Raw genomic sequence first — 21,537 nt, 5'->3', positions numbered from 1 at the left:
GCAAAAGTTTTGGAAAGTCCCAGCCTAACCATGTGCAGCTTCCTAGCGCTGAGCAATTATCTCCCCCCCCCCCCCCCCCCCCCCCCCCCAGGACCGACAGTGCAGACCCAAATTACAGTTAATGGCCGAAAGGAACTTCTTTCAGAATGAGGCTTATCCCGAGGCATCAGGGCAGGGCAGCCGTAACTCGAGTCGGACGTGAGAAAACTCAAGACGAGGGGCTGGAGCTGCTCTCCCCCATCTCCCCCCCCCCCGGAGTGACGAGGGCCGTTTTGTGGAAACAAAAGTGCCTCTGAAAGGCCCTCGTGGGCAGCATCCCGATAACGGCGTATGGATGTCCAGCTAAAATTACCAATTACTTTCCCAATTGGCTGCGACGGATTCGATTGGTTTGTCATTCAGGCTCGTGACTGGCGCGCCCCGCCGGAGGGTTGGCGCCATCCCTTGTGTGGGGACGACACACGATCCCTACGTGTGGGGCTCTCGTGTCCCGACAGTCGATACGGGTCTCCTTTTTATCCAGAGAGGTGGCAGGTGTCACCTGGGATGCTGAAGTGGTAGAAATGCTGGACCACTTGAGGATGGTTGCTCTCTCTCTCTCTCTCTCTCTCTCTCTCTCTCTCTCTCACATACACACACACACACACACACATCCATCCATCTCTCTCATTTTCTCTTTCTCTTGTTTTCTCTCCCCCATATCTACCCATCTCTCTCCCTCTCTCTCTCCTCCTCTCATATTCATCCATCCATCCATCATCTCTCTCTTTCTTTTTCTCTCATCTTCTCTCTCTATCCATCTCTTTCTCTCTCTCTCTATCCATGCATCAATCCATCTCTTTTTCTCTCTCTCTCTTTTTCTCCCTCTCTCATATCCATCTCTCTCCTCCTCCTCTCATATCCATCCATCCATCTCTCATTTTTTCTCTCTCTCTCGTGTTCCCTCGTTATATATCCATCTCCCTCTCTCCATGCATCCATCCATCTCTCACTTTCTCTTTCTCTCGTCTTCTCTCTCTCTCTATCCATGCATCAATCCATCTCTTTTTCTCTCTCTCTCATTTTTTCCCTCTCTCATATCCATCTCTCTCCTCCTCCTCTCATATCCATCCATCTATCTCTCATTTTCTCTCTCTCTTGTCTTCTCTCGCTATATATATATATATATATATATCCATCTCCCTCTCTCTCATTTTCTCCCCCCTCCTCCTCTCATATCCATCCATCCATCTCTCATTTTTTCTCTCTCTCTCGTGTTCCCTCGTTATATATCCATCTCCCTCTCTCCATGCATCCATCCATCTCTCACTTTCTCTTTCTCTCGTCTTCTCTCTCTCTCTATCCATGCATCAATCCATCTCTTTTTCTCTCTCTCTCATTTTTTCCCTCTCTCATATCCATCTCTCTCCTCCTCCTCTCATATCCATCCATCTATCTCTCATTTTCTCTCTCTCTTGTCTTCTCTCGCTATATATATATATATATATATATATATCCATCTCCCTCTCTCTCATTTTCTCCCCCCTCCTCCTCTCATATCCATCCATCCATTCATCCATCTCTCTCATTTTCTTTCTCATTTTTTCTCTCTCTATATATCCATCCATCGCTTTCTCTCTCTATCCATGCATCCATCTCTCTCTCTCTCTCATTTTCTCCCTTTCCCTCTCTCTCATAGCCATCTCTCTCTCCTCCTCTCATATCCATCCACCCATCCATCTCTCTCATTTTCTCTCTCTCTCTCTATCCATCCATCCCCCGCTCTCTCTCATATCATAGGAGAGAGAGAAAGTGTGAAAAATAGTCATACGTTTTTTCTCTCCTTTTGCTTAACACTAAGACGAGAAGTCAACATTTGACTTCAGAAAACATGGCAGTCTGCAGGCACAGAAAATGATTTAAAACCCACACTATAGTTGTAAAAATCAACACATGCTATGCCATAACTATTTTCCCGCCAGACACGCCTTGACTTATCGACCGTTTTTAAGATCCGTGGGGTCTTTTTATTGAAAACAACGGTTAACATGAAATCGGTATGATTGCGCTGTGGATTCGGCAGAGCTAAAGATATTATGGATTCCCATCTAGCCAGGCATCCTGGTACGATTTAGTCTTTCCAAAACGCATCTTTGTGCAGTAGGAAATTCCACACGGTTTCTTTTTTTTTCAAAAAAACCAAAACCCTAAATTTCATAAACAAAGCAACGGTCGGATAATCCTACTGCTCTGCCCTGCCAACTCTTTCCAGAAACCAGGGTTTGTGTTTCCATGCTGATGTTGTGAAGAAGTCTTAGCTTTTTTCCTTTCCCAGCGGAACATGAGTGAAATCCCTGGAATTTCTGGACTTGGAGGTCTTGGATCGGCAAAGTTGCCGTCCAAATAACGTACTAATTCTTTCAGCCGTAAATATTTAGAAAATTGTAATCCAATTACCCAGCAAGGCAATCCGGCTCTGCCCTTTTTTTTTTTCCTTTTTGTTAAAAAAAAAAATCATTGGGGAAATTTCTTGAGTGAGAAAATCGTGGTTGGGTTTTTTCCCCCCCTTAATGTGAATTAAATTGTATTAAACCGACAGCCGGCTTGGAAGCCACAAGGCGCTGTTTGTTTTCCAAATTCACTTAGGATTTTGATTTGTAAACTAATCTTGCTGCTGACTTGGCAGCCTTTTGTGGCGGGAGAAAAACTACATATTCATGAGCTAACAAAAATCCTGTTTTATGCACAAAAGTTTACTTCCAAAACTGTGAGAAGGGTTTTTTTTTTTTTAAAAAAAAAAACCTCAGTTAAAAGAGGAAAACTAAGTTTCTAAATTTTGACTACAGGCAGTCCTCGACTTACAACAGTCCGTTCAGTGACCATCTGAGATTACAGCGGCAGTGAAAAAAGTAACTTATGACTGTTTTCCACACTTATAACGGTTGTAGCATCCCCTGGCTTGCGTGATTTACATTTGGATGCTGAGCAACTATCTCACATTTATGACGGTTGCAGTGTTCCGGGTGGGTGGGGGGTGTCACGTGATCCCCCTTTTGTGACCATCTGACAAGCAAAGTCAACGGGAAAGCTGGATTCACTTAATGACCGTGTGACTAACTTAAAAACTGCAATGATTCACTTAACAAATTTGTCATTAACTTAACAACTGCAGTGATTCACTTAACAACCATGCTACTCACTTAACAACTGCAGCGATTCAGTTAATAACCATGCTACTCACTTAATAACTGTGCAATTCACTTAACAACCGTCTTATTAACTTAACTGCAGTGATTCACTTAACAACCATGTGACTAACTTAACAACTGCAGTGATTCAGTTAATAACCATGCTACTCACTTAATAACTGTTGCAATTCACTTAACAACCATCTTACTAACTTAACAACTGCAGTGATTCACTTAACAACCATGTTCATAACAGCTGCCAAGATTCACTTTAACAACTGTGGCAAGAAAGGTCATGAAAGGGGGCAAAACTCACTTAACAAGTCTCCCACTTAGCAAAGAGAAACGTTGGCTATTCCTTTTGGTTGTTAAGTCGAGGACACCCCACCCCGCCCTCCTGGCTTTCCCCGGCTTTCCTTAACCCTTGGCAATGTTTCGCTGACGATGACGCCACCTGAAAGAATCAACCTATTGTTACTCGGAAGCCGGAAAACTCCGCTTCCAGTTGAGTTGGGGGGCAAAGGCAGCCCGGCTACTGGGGGCCGATGTCTGTTTCCCATCAGAAGTCAGATGAAGAGAGGCAACTTGTGCCTAGACCCACCCAGATGCTGTTTACACCCGGCCATCAATCAAACTCCCTCGCTGCTCACCGCCCGAGAAGAACGATAACTATCTCTGCAGACAAGGGGACAAGGTGGGGGAATTAAAGGGAGCGAGCAGGGAGCCCGGCCGAGGTGTGTGTCCCAGCAGAATCTCAACAGCGGCCCCTACAGGGACAATGGGACACTGGATGAGGAAAGCTGGGGATTGGTAAATCCGGGAGTCTCCATTCATCTGAGAAGGAGTCTGAGAAGGAGAGATTTGGGGGGGGGGGGAACCATGCTGGGAGATTTTAGAACCAAGCGGAGAGAAGATTCGTAGCTCAGGGTGGAGAGTTGGGAATCTCTCACCTGGGCTGTTGCCTTGCAGATGTTTCGCGACCCAAATAGGTAAACCTCTTCAGGGGAGAATTAAATTATTTTTTTTAAGCAGATGATTACATTATTTTGCCTGGCGTTTCCAACACTGGCCTTTTCAGGTTACTACTTATAGCAGCACTTGGTTGATGTTGTTGTTATTCTGCGTGTTTTAAACCTGATGAGTGTGTGCCCACCTTACGCGGTACTAGGGATTCAAACCGCAGAACTGCTGACCTTTCTGATCAACCAGCTCAGCGTCTTAGCCACTGACCCCCCCCCCCCACGTCCCTGTTCAATGAGTTACAGAGCAGCTAAATTACCGTTCTTCTTTCCTTTACGTTTCTTACTTTTAACCGAGTTCACGCCGCAGAAGTGAAGGAAGGCGGGGGAGGAAGTGACGCCGTTGCATCACTGTAAAAATCTTGGGAAGCTTTCAGTAAGCATTTTAAAAAGCAAAACGGGAGTCCTGAGAACATCCAAAGATCAAACATCCATCTCTCCTAGCATCCAAAGACCATCCATGATGCCCAAGTACCCATCTCCCCTCCCCCCGCCCCCAGGCCCCCACGGAGAGCCTTACTTTGCATTCTACCACGCTCTGATCGGATTCGCAAGTGACGTAGATTTCATCCACGGCGCGCCTCAGGTTGTCGAAAAGGAACGCCCAGTACCGCGCCCGGAGGTCCACTTTCCGTGGCTGCCTTGTCTTGGTGGGGCTTTTATAGAAGGTCTTCTCCCCGGAGGCTGGCGTGATTTTGCAGTCGGGTGCTGTGCTCTGCAAAGGAGATTCGAAAAACACACCCGTGCACTAAACAAGAGTTTTCCACCGTCTCTTTTTTTAAAGTAAATATCAATCTTTCTCAATGCGCCATCCTTTAAGACCCGTGGATTTGGCTTCCCGGAATAGGGGCAGGGGCTTGGAACAGATTGGTATTTTTCGAAGTTGGCTGCTTTAAGATGCACGGACTTTATCTCTCCAAATTCCCCAGGCGGGAGAGCTGAAGTTCACACTGTTTAAAGGGGCCACGTTCGAGAAACACGGATGTCCATCAAACGAATCATGTATCATGGAGTTTCGTGCAAAATGGAGAGTTTTGTTATCACTGCTAGCAGAAACTTAACCCTAATCCCATGATTTAGCGCAAGATATGAACCTTGACAACCAGCTTCCTTGGCTTAATTCAGGGGTGTCAAATCTTGGCAACTTCAAGATTTATAGGCCGCCCAATCCCGAAGGACTCCGGGCGGCTTACAAGGCAAAAGAAAAAAAAGGAAATAATAAAAAATAAAGAAAGACAAATTTAAAAACATCACATATGCACTCGATCTGATCGGGGCTGGACCTCAACAATGAGGAATAGCCAGGTTTTAACAGCTTTTCTGAAGTGAACTTGTGCACTTTAGCTGTGGAATTCTGGGAGTTGAAGTCCAGAAGGCTTAAAGCTGCCAAGGTTGGACAAACCCTGAATTAATTAATAGTTCGCCACCAAACCATCACAATGCACGATCCCAGCCCTATGTTTTAAGCACACAGGGGCTTATTTCTGGCTTAAGTGCAGAGAGGTTTGCTTTGTCAAACGGCTTCCAAATGGATTATTTAAGAACTTATTTAAGATTACTTAAGAGCTGGCTCCCTTATCACATGGAAATTAATCTCTTGTCAGCTGGCCAGGCCTGCTGTTACTAGGCCGGCTGGCCTCCAGAGGATGGGTGTTCAGTTTCCATTAGGGGGAATTTAGTGATCATTTCACTGTGGGAGCACTTTTCGTTTTGCATCTAAAGCAGTCCAATTATTGAGGCTGAACAGTTGGGCGTTTGTGTTTACGATGGGCTGTTTTCACTCCCGGGGCGATTCAGAATGCTAGTATCACTGGCTCCCCCCAGAGAGTGTAAAACTACACTCAGCACATGTGGATGCACTTTTGAAAGATTCCCCCCCCCCCTTTTCGCTTTGGCTGATCATTTAAAATCTACCCTTCCCATCATTGGAAATGTAATGCCCTCCATTAGGACAGGGGTGTCAAAATCAAGGCCCGGGGGGCGGGATCTGGCCCGGGGAGGGGAAAGGGGGGGCTGGAAACAGCGAAGGACCGGCCCGAGGTGCCCCCGCCAGTGAAAACGGAGCTGGGGGGGGCAGGGCCTGCACGTGCCCCTCCCAAACTCCATTTTCGCTGGCAGAGGGTCGCAGGAGGCTGTCGCAGCCGAAAATGGAGTTCAGCAGCTCGTTTCTGCTGGCACGGCGCTCAAGGCACCACACGGCCGATGCCAAGCCGGGCGCATCGACCCTGGCCATGCCGAGCCCCCGTCCCCCCACCCTCCCGAGGTCAAATGCAACCCTGATGCAACCCTCCATGAAATCGAATTTGACACACACCTGCTTTAGAGGTTTGATTAAAAGAAGCAAAATGTGACTGAGTGGATTTATTTGACCGGCTGCAGTTTCCCAGAATTTGGCCTGGTTTCAGATGCTTGGACGTTAAACAAAATAAAACAGCACCTACTTACCTGTTTGATAATTTTGTGTGTTCCTTGGTTTATCCTCTTCGATTTTGCCCCCACCTGCCACTTGGGTTTTCCTGTAAAGAGACGAACTTCTGTTAATAGAAAGATTTTGGTTTTTTTTTAAGAACTCGGAGTGGAGATGAATTTTTTTAAGGACTTGGAGTGGAGATGAATTTTTTTAAGGACTCGGAGTGGAGATGTTGATGTTGATGTTGATTTTATTTATATGCCGCCCTTTTCCCCCGAAGGGGACTCAGGGCGGCTCACAACTCAACTAAGGGAGGGGGATACAGACAAAAATTAAAACAACGCGCAACAATACATAATTTAAAACACACAACAGTCATACCATTCGAGAAGGGGGTAGAAGCTTTTTAGCCCCAGGCCTGTCGGAATAGCCAGGTTTTGAGGGCTTTGCGGAAGGTCTGGAGGGTGGTGAGGGTTCGAATCTCCATGGGGAGTTCGTTCCAGAGGGTCGGAGCAGCCACAGAGAAGGCTCTCCTCCGGGTAGTCGCCAGTCGACACTGGCCGGCGGATGGAATTCGGAGGAGGCCTAATCTGTGGGATCTGATCGGTCTAAAGGAGGTAATTGGCAGCAGGCGGTCTCTCAAGTACCCAGGTCCAATACCATGAATGCCCTTCTCTCTCCCAAGCTATTACCAGGGTTCACAGGTGCTGTGTGTTGTCTTCTTTTAACAGTGACTGGCTTTTTTTTTTTTAATAAATTTTTATTTTTATTACACAGACAACACATACATACAACAATAATTAAAAAAAGCATCATCACATACAGCATGTCGTTTGGTTACAGGTGTTTTAACATCCATATTCTCGAATAACATTCACCATCACAGATTTTTCAACTAGCATAACTAAATGCCTCGCTTTCATTGTACAGTATATGTTCAATTACGATTAGTATTATTTTTCCCCCCAATAAATCATAATTTCCTTACATTCTTGATTATCTATTTGATAACAGTATACCTTTATATAATCCCCATGTGAAAGAAAAGATTTTTTTTTAAACCAACCATTTATATTTATACATCACTATTTTCCATTATACATAATTCCACCAATCAACTATCAGGTATGCTTTTATGTTCATTGTTATCCTTGTACCTCATACCTTCTTAACGGTGACCTGTTGAACAGGCCACGGTGGCCTGACGTACATTACCCAGAAGCCATTAATCACAGTTTAAGATTTCAGGGTTACCCTGCGCCGAACCAAACCAATAACAGCAAAGACCACTGAGATAATTTACCAGCGTTTTTTTCAAACGTGGCAGCTTTAAGAAGGATGGACGCCAAGCTCCCAGAATTCCCTCGTCAGTCATGGCTGACAAAGGGAATTCTGGGAGTTTGAAGTCCCAAGTTTGAAAAACGCTGATTTGAGACGACGTGAAGGACGTTACCTTCCTCCTCCTTGTTCTCCAAAGGCACACTCCAAGCAATCAAGTTCCTTGCAGCGCGACCCTCCTCGGCTACTATTTTCCTGACTTTGTCATGGCTGTTGGAGCGTTGGAAAGAAGCCTGTGGAAGGGAACAAAGGTTTCAGATAATTGTCCCAGGCCTTTGTCAATTCTGAGCGCTGAGGTCCACGGGCCAGTTCTGTCTCAGAGGCCTTGGAACCCCCAAAAAGAAACCAGGAACAGAAACCTGACACCGATCACCAAAAATGACACCTAGACCTACAAGCAGCTCATGATGTCCTGGGATTAACAGAGTTGGAAGGGACCTTATAGGTCATCTAATCCAACCCCCTCAAGCTCAAGATCACAAGAGCAGAGAACTTACATCCCCTCTTGCTGTCTCCGGACGTAGCACGTGGCGTACTTGGGAAGAATTCACTCTCACCCAAGAGAATCATCTTGGACGGAGTACTCAAAATATTTTTAGTTTTTCAACCACTTGCGGTCAGGCTTTCCGTACAAAATACAGAATAACATAATTGGAAAGGACTTTGAAGGTCTTCTAGTCCAACCCCTTGCTCAAGCAGGAGACCTTCTACCCTTTCAGGCGAATGGTGCCCAGCCTCTTTAAAAACGTCCCGTGTTGGAGCCTTCACAATTTCTAGAGTCAGGCCATTCAACTAATTAATTGTTCTGACTGTTAGGAAATTTCTCCTTATTTCTCTCCTCGATTAGCTTCCGTCCGTTGCTTCCTGTCCTGCCTTCTGGTGCTCTGGAGAAGAGGTTGCCCCCCCCCCTCTTCTTTTGGGGCAGCACTACCAGCTCCTCGTTGGCTGGTGAACCTCAAGTGCTGAAGGGCTTCAGGGCTAAAAGCCTCGGTTTCCCCATCGTTAGAGTGAAACGACCCAGATCTACAAGCGGCTGGTTTTTTAAAAAGAAGTTTTCAAAAGGGGGGGGGGAAGTATGGCAAATGTAAACAGTGCGAGGTCCTGTGGTTTGTAAAACTCTGGCAAAGTGGGGTATTCAAACCCTTGCCGCAGACCACATTTTTTTAATCAGGGCAAATCCAGAACAGATCATCTCCTTTCGTGGATGACAATTTTCAGATACCTTAGTGTTTGTAACGTCAAGGGGAGGGGGGAGCCCAGTTATCAGAGGCAATAATTCATGTTGCTCTTCATGATGTACTGTACACTGACAGCATATGCACCAAAGACAAATTCCTCATGTGTCCAATCACACTTGACCAATTAAGAATTCTATTCTATTCTGCATTCTATTTTATTCTATTCTATTCTATTCTGTTCTTCATTCCAATATCTATTCTATTCTCCGTTCTTCATTCCAATATCTATTCTATTCTATGTTCTTCATTCCAATATCTATTCTATTCTATTCTATTCTTTCCATATTCTCTTCTCCTCTTTCTATATTCTCTATTTTCCTATTCCATGCCATCCCACTCTTTCTATATTCTCCTATTCTGTTCTATTTTATTCTAGATTACGGAAAAAGAAAACTATTTAAAGAGGTGACCCTAAGGGCATTTCCATCAAATGTCATATTTTCTGAGGTAAGGCTATTTCCAAATTTGCTATCCTGCATTTCCACGTTGATTTGGCATCAGGGAAATGGTCCAGGGTCATCTCTTAAGTTAATTCAGTGTGTACCTTTGCATGGAAAGACATCTCTAGTAAAAAGCATAAAGAAAAGCATTTTTTTTTTACTATTCTTTCCTAGCTGCCTCCATCTGTAGAAAATTGGATTCCTTTCCAAGAATTTGGGGAAACCAAGTGAAGCAGTTAAAAAAAGAGAGAGAGAGAGATTTAAACAGCAGCCACAACCATAAACCGAAACCTTGATTGATCAAGAGAAATCATTCTCAATGTTTTAGCACTTCCCGTGCAAAGGCCACTATTTCAGTTATCATAACAGCCCTGGACCAAATTCTTCAAATTCTCCATTACAGGTAGTCCTCAACTTATGACCTGAGGATTAGAAATTCCCATTGCTAGGTAAAGTGGCTGTAAGGAAGTTGTGCCTGATTTTATGACCACTTTTGCCATGGTTGTTAACTGAATCACTGCAGTTGTTCAGTGATTCTTGTGGTTCTTAAGCGAATCCAGCTTCCCCCACTGACGTTGTCGGAAGCCGGCTGGGAAAGTCTCAAATAGTGACCCCTGGGGGGGACGCTGCGACTGTCGTAAATGCATGCCAGTGTCAAGTTTGATCGCTTAACTATGCTACAACGGTCGTAACTGTGAGAAACAGATTGTGCCACTTTTGCAGTTGTTAACTTTGAACGGTCGCTAAACAAACAGCCGTAACCCGAGGACTCCCTGCATATGGTCACAGCAGGAGCGAAGCCAACCGCCAAAACAGGAAGAGGCTGTCGGAAGGGAGGACTTACCATCATGTTATATTTCTCCTCTGCGTCAACAGATTCGCTTATCACATTTTTGGCTGAACCCATGAAGTCGTCATAGCTGTGTAACATACAAAAAAAAAAAAAAAAAAGACAGGCATTTTTAACAACAACGAAAGAGCCGCCAGCGGTATTTTCTGGCCAGGACACGGAGCGTCACAGAACATTTACACCAAAGGCACAGAACCTCGCCGAAGCCCTTGGCGGCAATCCATAAATTGCCACTCTTCGATTTGGTTAGACTCCGGTGGCTGCATTTTAATCACGCCGAATTAATCGGGATGTAGATGATTCAGAAACGAGGCTCTGGCTGTGACCTTTTTACGTTTTGGATTGGTCAAAAGTCCAGCACGGAGTAGCCTAACCCGCAGACTAGCAAAAGGTTCCGGGCCTTTGGTGTCCACCATGCAGTGAATCCAATTATTCTGCTTTGCTGGGGAGCAGATAATTTCTTCAGACAGCACCGTACTAACACAACATGACTTTTAAGCTGGCATTATTGGGGAATTGAAGCCGATGTTGTCGAGACAAGCACAGCTGAATGGTCATTTCATTCCTTAAAGACTTTGCAGACGAGTGGAAAACCCAAAGTCGTTTCACAGGGAACCTTTTGGAAAAGTGCGCAGCGGATCAGTGTATCGCCTTCGTTCTCACAGAAATAACACGTTCCTTTTTTTTCCCTTTTGCACGCGCAATGGCCGTTCACCGTTTAAAATACTTTCTGCTGTATCTTAATAAAAAGCAGCAGCAACAACAACAACATCAGTTTCCTGACAAAACTTCACGGCATGAATCCTACAAATCGAACAAACGTTAACGCAAATAGGTAAGCCATGCAGTCAGGATGTCTGGATTATGGGCAGGTTGTACAAAGAATAAAGCAAAATTTTTGCCACATTTAAAAGATGTGCAATCCTGGCGAGTACGCCACAAAATACGAATGGCTTGGAAAGCGTTCTTGAAAGGGGCTTTATAATTAGGCATTTTTATAGAAGAAGCAAAATAGCAGGACATGGTACATCAATTCATCGGCCCCTTCTCCACATGGGGTTTTTTACAGAGGAATGATTGAGTCTGTCATCTGCACCTCCATAACTGTCTGGTTTGGTTCTGCGACCCAACAAGACAGACACGGACTTCAGAAGAGAATTAGAACTGCAGAAAAACCAATGGCTACCAACCTGCCTTCCATTGAGGACCTGCGCACTGCACGAGTCAAAAAGGGGGCCGTGAAAATGTCTACAGACCCCCTCACATCCTGGACATAAATTGCTTCAACTCCTACCCTCAAAACGATGCTATAGGGCACTGCACACCAAGACAACTAGACACAAAGACAGTTTCCCCCCCGAACGCCATCACTCTGCTAAACAAATAATTCCCTCCCCACTGTCAAATCATTCACTAAGGCTGCATTACTGTTACTATTAGTCTTCTCATCGTTCCCATCGCCCATCTCCTCCCACTTATGTCACTTTGCTGCTTGTATCCTTACGATTTATATTAATATTGATTGTTTCCTGATTGCTTATTTGTATCCTGTGACTATCATTAAGTGCTGCACCTTAGGATTCTCGACGAATGTATCTTGTCTTTTTATGTAAACTGAGAGCATCTGCGTTAAAATTCCTTGTGTGTCCAATCATACAATTAAGAATTCTATTCCATTCCATTCCGTTCTGTTGTTTCCATATTCTGTTCTGTTCAAAATGTCTCAATGGGTTGCGCCAAAGGAAGGCTCCACTTAAGTCTACTTAAAGCTCTTCCAAAGTTGGAAGTCTGTTACTTGACGTGGGTCTCTTATTTCCTTGCCAGCCTTAGAGAAGGAAGCTGGCTACTCCAGGGTCCATCCCTAGGAAGGGCAGTCGGGTCTAGTGGCTATCCACAGCCCAACAGCGCCAACGATATCTACTCATAACCCTCCAGCAGAAGTGCATTAGGCAAAAACTAACACCAACTGCAGTTTCTTTCTGCTAGAGCAGTGTTTCTCAACCTTGGCAACTTGAAGATGTCTGGACTTTCAAGTCCCAGAATTCCCCAGCCAGCGAATTCGCTTCTTTGATCGCTTCTGCCTTGGCAAAGAACCAGAGGTTGCTTGGGAATAGATTCCACAACAGATGGGTTTAAAAGACACGTTATACCAAAGGCGGCTTTGCATTTATTATTCTAGTTAATGGTGGAATAACATAAACTTCCCATTGTTTTGATTCCAGAGGAGTTTAAAACAATATTTTCCTTTCTTGCAGAGTATGATTTTTAGAAGAAAACTTTCACGTGGGCAGGGAGAGGGGAATATCCTGGCTTTTGTATTTTTTTTTAAACCACTAAGTTACATTATTTGACTTCTGTGCAGAAATAACATAGGGGAACTTAATTTTTAACTCATGGGAAAAGCACATTACTATGGCGGTGACAGGTACACAATGCCCTTAACGATATTCTGAATGGAACCATTCTTCTTTTTTTATTTGTATTAATCTTGCTTTTTATTTTGCCATATCAATGACCTTAGTGGGATTTTTCTATTTTGCAAATGGAATTCACCATATTCTAAGACCCAGTGTTTACTGTTTACTCCAGAATTTTGTAGTAATATAATACAACAAGCCAATGCATTGTTGAGACTGAGTTTTATTTATGCTGGTTTACATTTTCTTTGGGGGGGGGGAACCCCTCTATAAAATGCAACAATCTATAACTGTTTTATGTCAGTATAAGAAAAATTGTCAAAACCCTTAACTGCAACAAAAATGAAGCTATGCAATAACAAATCGACATATGAATGGCTGATTTGTTTGGGTTACAACCGTTTCCTTTCTACCTTCCAAAAACACGAGTTTGCTTAACTTTGCTCTTTTGCGATGCCAAAACAAAATCAATTCACGTTTGTTTATTTGCTTGCAAATATGTTTCTACTGGTGTGGCGACCGAGCTGAAATGCTACCCTCGAACCTCTGTTTCTCTTTAGCTCAGTTTTCTCTTGATGGAAATATGTCCATTCTGCCTCGCATCCAATCAGACGACAAGATGACATACAATGTCAGAGGAGATTATTTTAACTCAAATAAATACAAGAGCCACGAGACTTGAAGCCTTTTAAAACCGGATACACTAAGAGCAAAAAAAAAATAACAACACACGAACGTTGGACAAGCAATCGCCAATTTTAATAGCAGCTCAAGACGCTGTGCATAGACTAAAAAGCGGAATTAAATGGAAGCATCTTAGTCCAGCGTCAAGGCGACTGCAAAACGGGCATCGGGCATATCAGATTTGGGCGAGGGCATTCGGGACCCATCACCACTAAAGAACACATTTAGCCCCTTGGAAAGGATGCGACGTAAGCCGGTGGTGGGATGCAAATAATTTAACAATTCATTTCTCTGCCCGAATGATCGGCTGGGTGGGCGTGGCCATGGTGGGCGTGGCCAGGCGTGTGACAGGCAGCACTTCGCCTCCTTGCACGCGTCCCTGGGAGCAAAAGCGGGCTAGGGGAGACACCCCCCCATGTCCCATTTTGAGCCTAGTAGGCCTCCCTGCACTTGGGAGCCAAAACGGGACGTGTGGGGACTCCTGGAAGGGGTGGGGCCAGCCAGCAGTTTCACAACCGGTTTGAACCGGCTGAATCCCACAACTGAACGTAATCCAGTTTACAATGCGTGGAGTCTCTGACCAGTGGCGGGATCGTGATTCCTGTTGCAACCGGTACGGTGCAACGGGGGGCCCTGTGTCCACCACATGAACGCGTGCAGAGCGTCCTTACCTCCTGCGACATACCCGCGACGCTCCACCTGCTCGGCAGAACGTCGCGCAGGTGCTGTATGGGGAAGCGCCGAAGAGCTCAAATACCGGTAAGGTGCTCTGGCAGGCGGGTGAGCCCTCCAGAGCACCACACCGGAACGGTATCCGGTGCTCCTGGCAGGCACCGGTACACCCGTACTGGGGCATACAGGTTGTAACCCACCACTGTCTCTGACGCTCCCTTGAGGGCCAAGGACCCCACAGTTCAACCCTAAGCTGTGCAATTTCTCTTTTCTTGGCGTTTGCGCTCTGCACTGGAACAGACGAACCTTTGCTCATAAAATGCATGCTGCAAATTAGGCCCAAAGACCCCCCCAGCGAGGGAAGAACGAAGACTGAACCGTGGTCAACATTTCCAGCATGGAGAGGGCTTCATCCATTGCTTCTCGTTACAATTTCTCCTTCGGTCAAAGAGGACCGAAGGCTCCGGATGAGAGAAATACCACTGTACAGGCAGTCGTCCTTAACTTACAACCGTTTGTTTAATGACTGTTTGAAGTTACAACAAGGGACTGACGACCGTTTCCCCACACGGACAACTCTTGCAGCATCCCCCTGGCCACGTGATCGAAATCGATCTGACTCATATTTACGACGGTCACAGGGTCACGCGATCCGCTTTTGCAACGACCCTTCTGACGAGCAAAGTCAATAGGAGAAGACAGATTCGCTTCACAACCATATTCCTAACTCAAGGAGTGCGTTGATTCGTTTAACAACCGTGGCGAGGAAGGTTGCAAAGCGGGGCAAAATTCACCGAACAAATGTTTCGCCGAGTGAGAGAAATATTGGGCTCAACTGTGCTTGCAAGCCGAGGACTTCGTGTTGCTAACTTCACAACTGCAGTGACTCGCTTAACGACCGCGGCAAGGAAATTGTAAAATAGGGGCGAAACGAACAGCTGTCTCGCTTAGCAACGGAAATTTAGGGCTCAACGGCGGCCATAAGTCAAGGAGCACCTGTACAGCAGCCAAAACGGTCCTGGTTTTTAAAGAGAAATGGCCACAAGCTGATCTTCTAGGAATGCCCCCGCTCCCCAAATGTCCCCCCAACTGCCAGGGGAGGCATGACCATAGAGAGAGACAACCATGCAGGAACATGATGTGGGAGAGCTGTGGAAGATGGCAGAAGGCTGGGGAAAGGCACCTGTGGCAGTGGCCAAAAACATGCAGGGGGAGGGGAAGGGAGGGAAGAAGCCGGAAGGGTTGGGGAAGGGCAGAGCAAAGCTAGCTAAAGGGGAGGGACGCCGTGCAGCGGGATGGCCGAATTCTGCCCCAGTAACGCCACCACAAGAAGCGCACAGACTCTGAGAGTGCTACACCAAATGTCCAGTCCTTGAGGAGAAAAAAAAGAGGAGAAGTGCTCTTCGTACCATGGCGGGCAAAGGTTATGTCCTGCTATTGGGACTTTTAATCCTGAAAAACTGTGCAGCCACTTTGGGGGGGAAAAGAAAAGAGAACATTACACAGGGTGAAAACGTTCAGCAGTTAAAGACACCCCCCACTCCCTCGGGGAAAAGGAACTGGTCCGAGTTTGGGAAGCCGCACTTCGGGGTCGGAATCCTTGACCCAAAGAGGCATTTTGGGCATCGGGGATCCATCAACCGCACCTCGGCCATCGACCTTCAAGGCTTAGCACAGTTGACCACTTCTGAAGGTTTATAGCAGGGGTGTCAAACCCAAGGCCGCGGGGTGCTTAGAACCTGGAAACTCAACGGACCGGCCCACGGGTGCCTCTGCCAGCAGAAATGGAGCTCAAGGGGTGGGGGTGGGGGCGGCACCTGAGCTCCACTTTTGCTGGCAGAAGGCCGCAGGAGGGTGTCCCAGCAAAAAAAACCGGGCCTCCGTTTTCACTAGCAGAGGGCTACCAAAACAAACTAAAAACAGAACAGAAACAAAAGGAGAAATGTTTCCCCTTTTGAGCATGCAGGAAAGGGGCAGGAAAGAAGAAAGGGAAAGAGGAAAGACAAAGAAAAAGAAGGAAAGGGAAGGAAGGAAGGAGGAAGGAAAGGAAGGAGGAAGGAAAGAAAGAGAAGGAAGAAAAGAAAGGAGGAAAGGAAGAGAAGGAAAGAAAGAAAGGAGGAAGGGAAGGAAAGAAGGGAAGAATGAAGGAGGAAGGAAAGGAAGGAAGAGAAGGGAGGAAGGAAGGAGGAAGGAAAGGAAGGGAGGGAAGGAAGGAAGGGAAGAAAGGAAGGGGGAAGGAAGAAAGAGAAGGGAGGAAGCAAAAGGAGGAAGGAAAGGAAGAAAAGGAAGGAAAGAAAGGAGGAAGAAAGAGAAGGGAAAGAAAGGAGGAAGTGAAGGAAAGAAGGGAAGAAAGGAAGGAGGAAGGAAAGGAAGGAAGAGAAGGAAGGGAAGGGAGGAAGGAAGGAAGGAAAGGAAGGAAGAAGGAAAGGAAGGGAGGGATGGAAGGGAAGAAAGGAAGGAAGGGAGGAAAGGAAAAAAGGAAGATTATAATGAGAGTGAGGGTCTCAGGGAAGTCCTGCCTTAACATTTGGCCATCACAGGTGCCCCTGACACGAATGATGTCGAGCTGGCCATGTGCCCCCCCCCCCCCCCATGGCCCTCTGAGGTCAAACCCAACCCTGATACGGCCCTCAGTGAAATTGAGTTTGACACCCCTGGTTTATAGTGATCCCTGGGATCTGAAATCCTGCTTTTTAATTGCTCAAAACCCGCCTTTGATGTCCACCTCAGGTGGAAACGTCATTGGGAAAGGTAACACAGGGAAGCAGAGGCGGTCCTCAACTTGCAACCGTTCATTTAGTGACCATCCGGAAGTTACAACGGCACTGGAAAAAGCAACCCAGGACCGTTCGTCACACTTAAAGACCGTTGCAACCTCCCCATGGCCAGGTGAGGAACATTCAGATACTTATGACGGTTCCACTGACCCGGGGCTCCTGCGACTGCCGTTTCTAACCTTCCCAGCTGGCTTTCGACAAGCAATGGGGGAGACAGATTCACTTAGTGGCCATGTTAACAGCTGCGGTGATTCACTTAACAGCTACGGCTAAAAAAGAGGGTGAAAAATGGGGCACAATTTACATAAGGACCGTCTCACTTAGCAAGGGAATTTTTTGCCTCAGTTGCGGCCATAACTTGAGGACTACCTGTAACAATGTCACAAGGAAAAGCGGCCCAGGCTATCCCAGAATTAGAATGAAGTGAGTGGTTTTTTTTTCGTGCTGTCTGGGCTTGGTTCTTAGAATGAAAGTGCCATCCCATAATTAGGCTTGGGATTCATGTAAAACCTCTGCCGCTATCTTTTCCCTGCAGGAAGGACTGGCAGAGCTGGGGGGGGGGGGAACCATTTCCCAATTTCATTCTGGTTTTCCATCGAGGGGAGGGGAGGAAAGAAAGAAAAAAACCAACATTCTTGTCAATTTTGCCCTGTGGCTGCAGGCAGGCTAGAGAATCCTGCCCAAGTTGGTCTCCAAAGGTTTCGACTGGAAGCTTCTCCAAGGTCCAAAGTTGGATTTTAAGCTTCCCTGGCTTAAAAACAGGATAAAAGTCAAGAGTGGGAGAGGGGACAGGGGAGGAGGAAATGGGGGGCACCGAAGCCGCCATCCTTGGGGCAGCCTGCAAGTCTACAAGGGGGGAGGAGGATGGGCAGGATCAGACAGGAGGGAGGGGACCATGGGCAGGCTTGCCCCAAGGATGGCGGCTTTGGTGCCTCCATTTCCTCCTCCCCTTCCCACTCTTTACCTTTGTCCTGTTTTTAAGCGAGAACGTGTGTTTCTGTGTGTGTGTGTTTTTTTATTTATATTTATATTTATGTATGTATGCATGCATGTGTGTGTGTATATATATATATATATAATAATATAATATATATATATATAATATAATATATATATATAATATAATATATACACACATACATACATACATACATATACACACACACATACGGGCAATGTTTCAGCGAGGTCTCACTCGCCATCTTCAGGCTGGGTTTTGGGCTTAAAGTGTGATTGGAGAAAGACGGCAGCTCCCATCACACTTTAAGCCCAAAACCCAGCCTGAAGATGGCGAGTGAGACCTCGCTGAAACGTTCCCAAGAGAATCTCAATCTTACACGGGAAAAGACCCGAATACAACACCAGCATACCTACACCCATGAAAATCTATGAATATATATCTCTATCTATCTATCTCTATCTATCTATCATCTATCTATATCTATATATCTGTATCTATCTTTATCTTTCTATATTTCTATCTATCTTTCTATATATCTATCTTTCATCTATATATCTGTATCTATTTATCTATCTATATCTGTCTATCTATCTATCATCTATCTATATTTATCTCTATATCTATCTATATCTATCTATCATCTATCTATCTATCATCTATCTATATCATATATCTATCTACCATCTATCTATCTTTCTATCTATTTATGTATCTATCTATGTATCTATGTATGTATCTATGTATCTATCTATCTATCTATCTATCTATCTATCTATCTATCATCTTATATCTATATATCTATCTCTATGTATCTATGTATCTATCATCTATCTATATCATATATCTATCTACCATCTATCTATCTATCTTTCTATCTATTTATGTATCTTTCTATCTATTTATGTATCTATGTATGTATCTATGTATGTATGTATGTATGTATGTATGTATGTATGTATCTATCTATCTATCTATCATCTATCTATCTATCTATCTATCTATCTATCTATCTGTCTGTCTGTTTTTGTAGATTTTCACGGGTATATATATATATATTTAAAGGTAAAGGTTCCCCTCGCTCCTATGTGCTAGTTGTTCCTGACTCTAGGGGGCGGTGTTCATCTCCGTTTCAAAGCCGAAGAGCCAGCGCTGTCCGGAGACGTCTCCGTGGTCATGTGGCCGGCATGACTCAACACCAAAGGCGCACGGAACGTTGTTCCCTTCCCACCAAAGGTGGTTCCTATTTTTCTACTTGCGTTTTTTACATGCTTTCAAACTGCTAGGTTGGCAGAAGCTGGGACGAGTAACACTCCGTTATGCGCTGCTAGGGATTCAAAACGACGACCTTTCTGATCCACAAGCTCAGCGTCTTAGCCACTGAGTCCCTATCTCTCTCTCTCTCTCTCTCTAAAAAAAGTAGGGAAGGGATTTTTTCCCATATATCTTAAACCCTACATCCTCATCATCTTTTAATGAGCCCATAATCCCTTGAAGGGTGGAGTGTAGGCAACTGAATGGAGCTAGCAAAGTGTTTAGTGGCCGGATGCCTTCCTTGTCGTGGAATTGTATTTGGCCGATATATTCTCATCATCATACCCAGAGAAATACCTGCCTCTACCTAGGATCGAACTCACAGCCTCCCGATTGTGAGGCGGGAGCTCTGCCTCTAGGCCACCGCACCACTCATATCTGTTCCTGACTCCTTTATTACTTCCACACACAGAGGCAAAAGGAGTCATTCCAAGCGGAAAAGGGGGCCTTGCCCAGCCGACTGAGGGATGAGGGGGCGACCGCCCTACGAGGAACCCCCTCCTCTCCTTTCTTGGGCCGCTTCGTCCCTCAGGGGGAGCGCTGGCAGCCCTTCGGGTCCTTTCACACATGCAGGCGGACACGCGTGTTCTGGGGGCCGTGCGAATGGGGCCAGGCCGGGGCTGCGGGCGAGAGGAGGGCCGGGGGTGGGGAGACCCCCGCAGGCGGAGGAGGAGGAGGAGGCCGGCTCGGTTGCCCTGGAGAAGCGGCTGGAAGGGCGGCCGCCATCTTGCCGGCCGGGCCCGCCGCCGCCTCAGCCCGACTTACACTCGCCGCCGCGCAGCGCCGTTCCGCCTGCGTGCGTCCCGCCGCTGTGATGTCATCTCGCCCCGCCGGTAGCCCGGTGCCGCGACGAAATTTTTTTTTTTTTAAAAAAAAGCCTCTCGGAAGAGGCGGTAACCCGGCTTGGAGGCAAAAAAAAAAAAAAAAAAAGCGGGGCGCCAGCGAGCATGCGCGGCTCCCTCCCGCGCGTGCTCGACAGCGCCTAACGAAGCCGGCGGGCCCTGAGGGCTTGCCCTCCTTGGCGCCGAGCCGCGGCTGCGCATGCGCTGCCTCGTCCCGAGGATGCTCAGTCGCAGAGGCTGAAGCCGCCTGCCTTTAGTTGTTGCCCGCTCGGGGGATGGACAAGCGGCTGTCTTTTTCCAGAAAGGCTGATTGGGGGGCGGGACTCAGTGGGATGTCCGTCTTTTCCCCCCCCCCAAGAGTTTTGGACTTCATTTCCCATCGGCCCCAATCAGCATAGTCAATAGCTAGGGATTATGGGGGCTGTAGTGCAAAATTCCCACAACACCCTATCCTGCCCCCCCCCCAAGTCATCCCTGCTTGATGAGTTTGGTAGGAAATTAAAATTCACCCCAAAGGATGCTTTCACTGGTCTGGAGAAAGGAAGTTTCTTAACAACTTTTAGGATGGATGGACTTCAACTCCCAGAATTCCCCAGCCAGCACATACCGACTGAGGAATTCTGGGAGTTGGCCTGCACATCTTAAGTGCCTGGGGGGGGGGGGGAGAAACAGATTTAGTCTGAAATTAAATACAGTATAATTTGGACTGGACCTGCAATCCAGAAACCTGCCTGTTGCAAAAAAAGGATGACCAGGCCCTCAGCGCAGGGGTGCAGGAGTTTCCCAGGACCACCAAGGGAGCCCAAGAAACCCCACCCCCCCCTCCGGGATGCCTTGGCACTGGGGGGGGGGGTTTCTTCCAAGGCTCCTGCACCTCCTGCGTTGAGAGGGAGAGGGGGGGTGTCTGGTCCTTCTTGCAATCGCCCACCCCCCATTTTTTTTGCCATGAGCAGGTTCCACTTGGACTTTCCCACCCCCCAAGACCACCAGAGGGGTCTCCCTCCAACTCCCCCCCCCCAGCCACCCACCTGCCGGGATGCAGGGCACCCAAAGCGATGGGGGCGAGGGAGGGAAGGGGAGAAGCTTCCAAGGCACCTGAACCCCGTACTTGGGGTGGGGGGGTGGGGAAACAGGGGGCTGATTCTGCTTCTTCCAATCGCTCCTTTTTGCAATGCCATCCGGACTCTGGAATCCCACCCCCCTCCACCCCCCCAGCGGGCTACCCCAGGCACTAGAGAGGAGGGGGTGTTTTTTTCCCAGGCTCCTGCACCCCCTGCGTTAAGGAGGGGTGTGTGTGTCTGATCCTCCTCCTTGCAATCTCCCTCCCCACTTTTTTTCTTTTTGCAATGAGCAGGTTCTACCCGGGACCCCCTCCCCTTAAGAAACACCCTCCCCCTCCCCACCTGCAATG

General features: G+C 46.7%; 1 protein-coding gene across 1 annotated transcript in view; it reads right to left on the bottom strand.

The window, feature by feature from the left end:
• The window catches only part of SCAPER (S-phase cyclin A associated protein in the ER), a 97,344-nt gene extending 77,162 nt beyond the window's left edge, over window positions 1–20,182 (bottom strand). The window contains exons 1-5 of the mRNA XM_032233354.1: window positions 20,050–20,182; window positions 10,457–10,532; window positions 8,050–8,167; window positions 6,632–6,702; window positions 4,707–4,901 (exon numbers count right to left, since the gene is read on the bottom strand). Coding sequence (XP_032089245.1) covers window positions 4,707–4,901; window positions 6,632–6,702; window positions 8,050–8,167; window positions 10,457–10,532; window positions 20,050–20,105 — 516 coding nt within the window. The 5' untranslated portion in view covers window positions 20,106–20,182. The remainder of the gene's footprint in view (window positions 1–4,706; window positions 4,902–6,631; window positions 6,703–8,049; window positions 8,168–10,456; window positions 10,533–20,049) is intronic.
• Between the last annotated feature and the right edge of the window lie 1,355 nt (window positions 20,183–21,537).

Source organism: Thamnophis elegans, chromosome 16, assembly GCF_009769535.1.
Source record: "Thamnophis elegans isolate rThaEle1 chromosome 16, rThaEle1.pri, whole genome shotgun sequence".
Lineage (NCBI taxonomy): Eukaryota > Metazoa > Chordata > Lepidosauria > Squamata > Colubridae > Thamnophis > Thamnophis elegans.
This window is presented reverse-complemented; position numbering and strand designations above follow the sequence as displayed.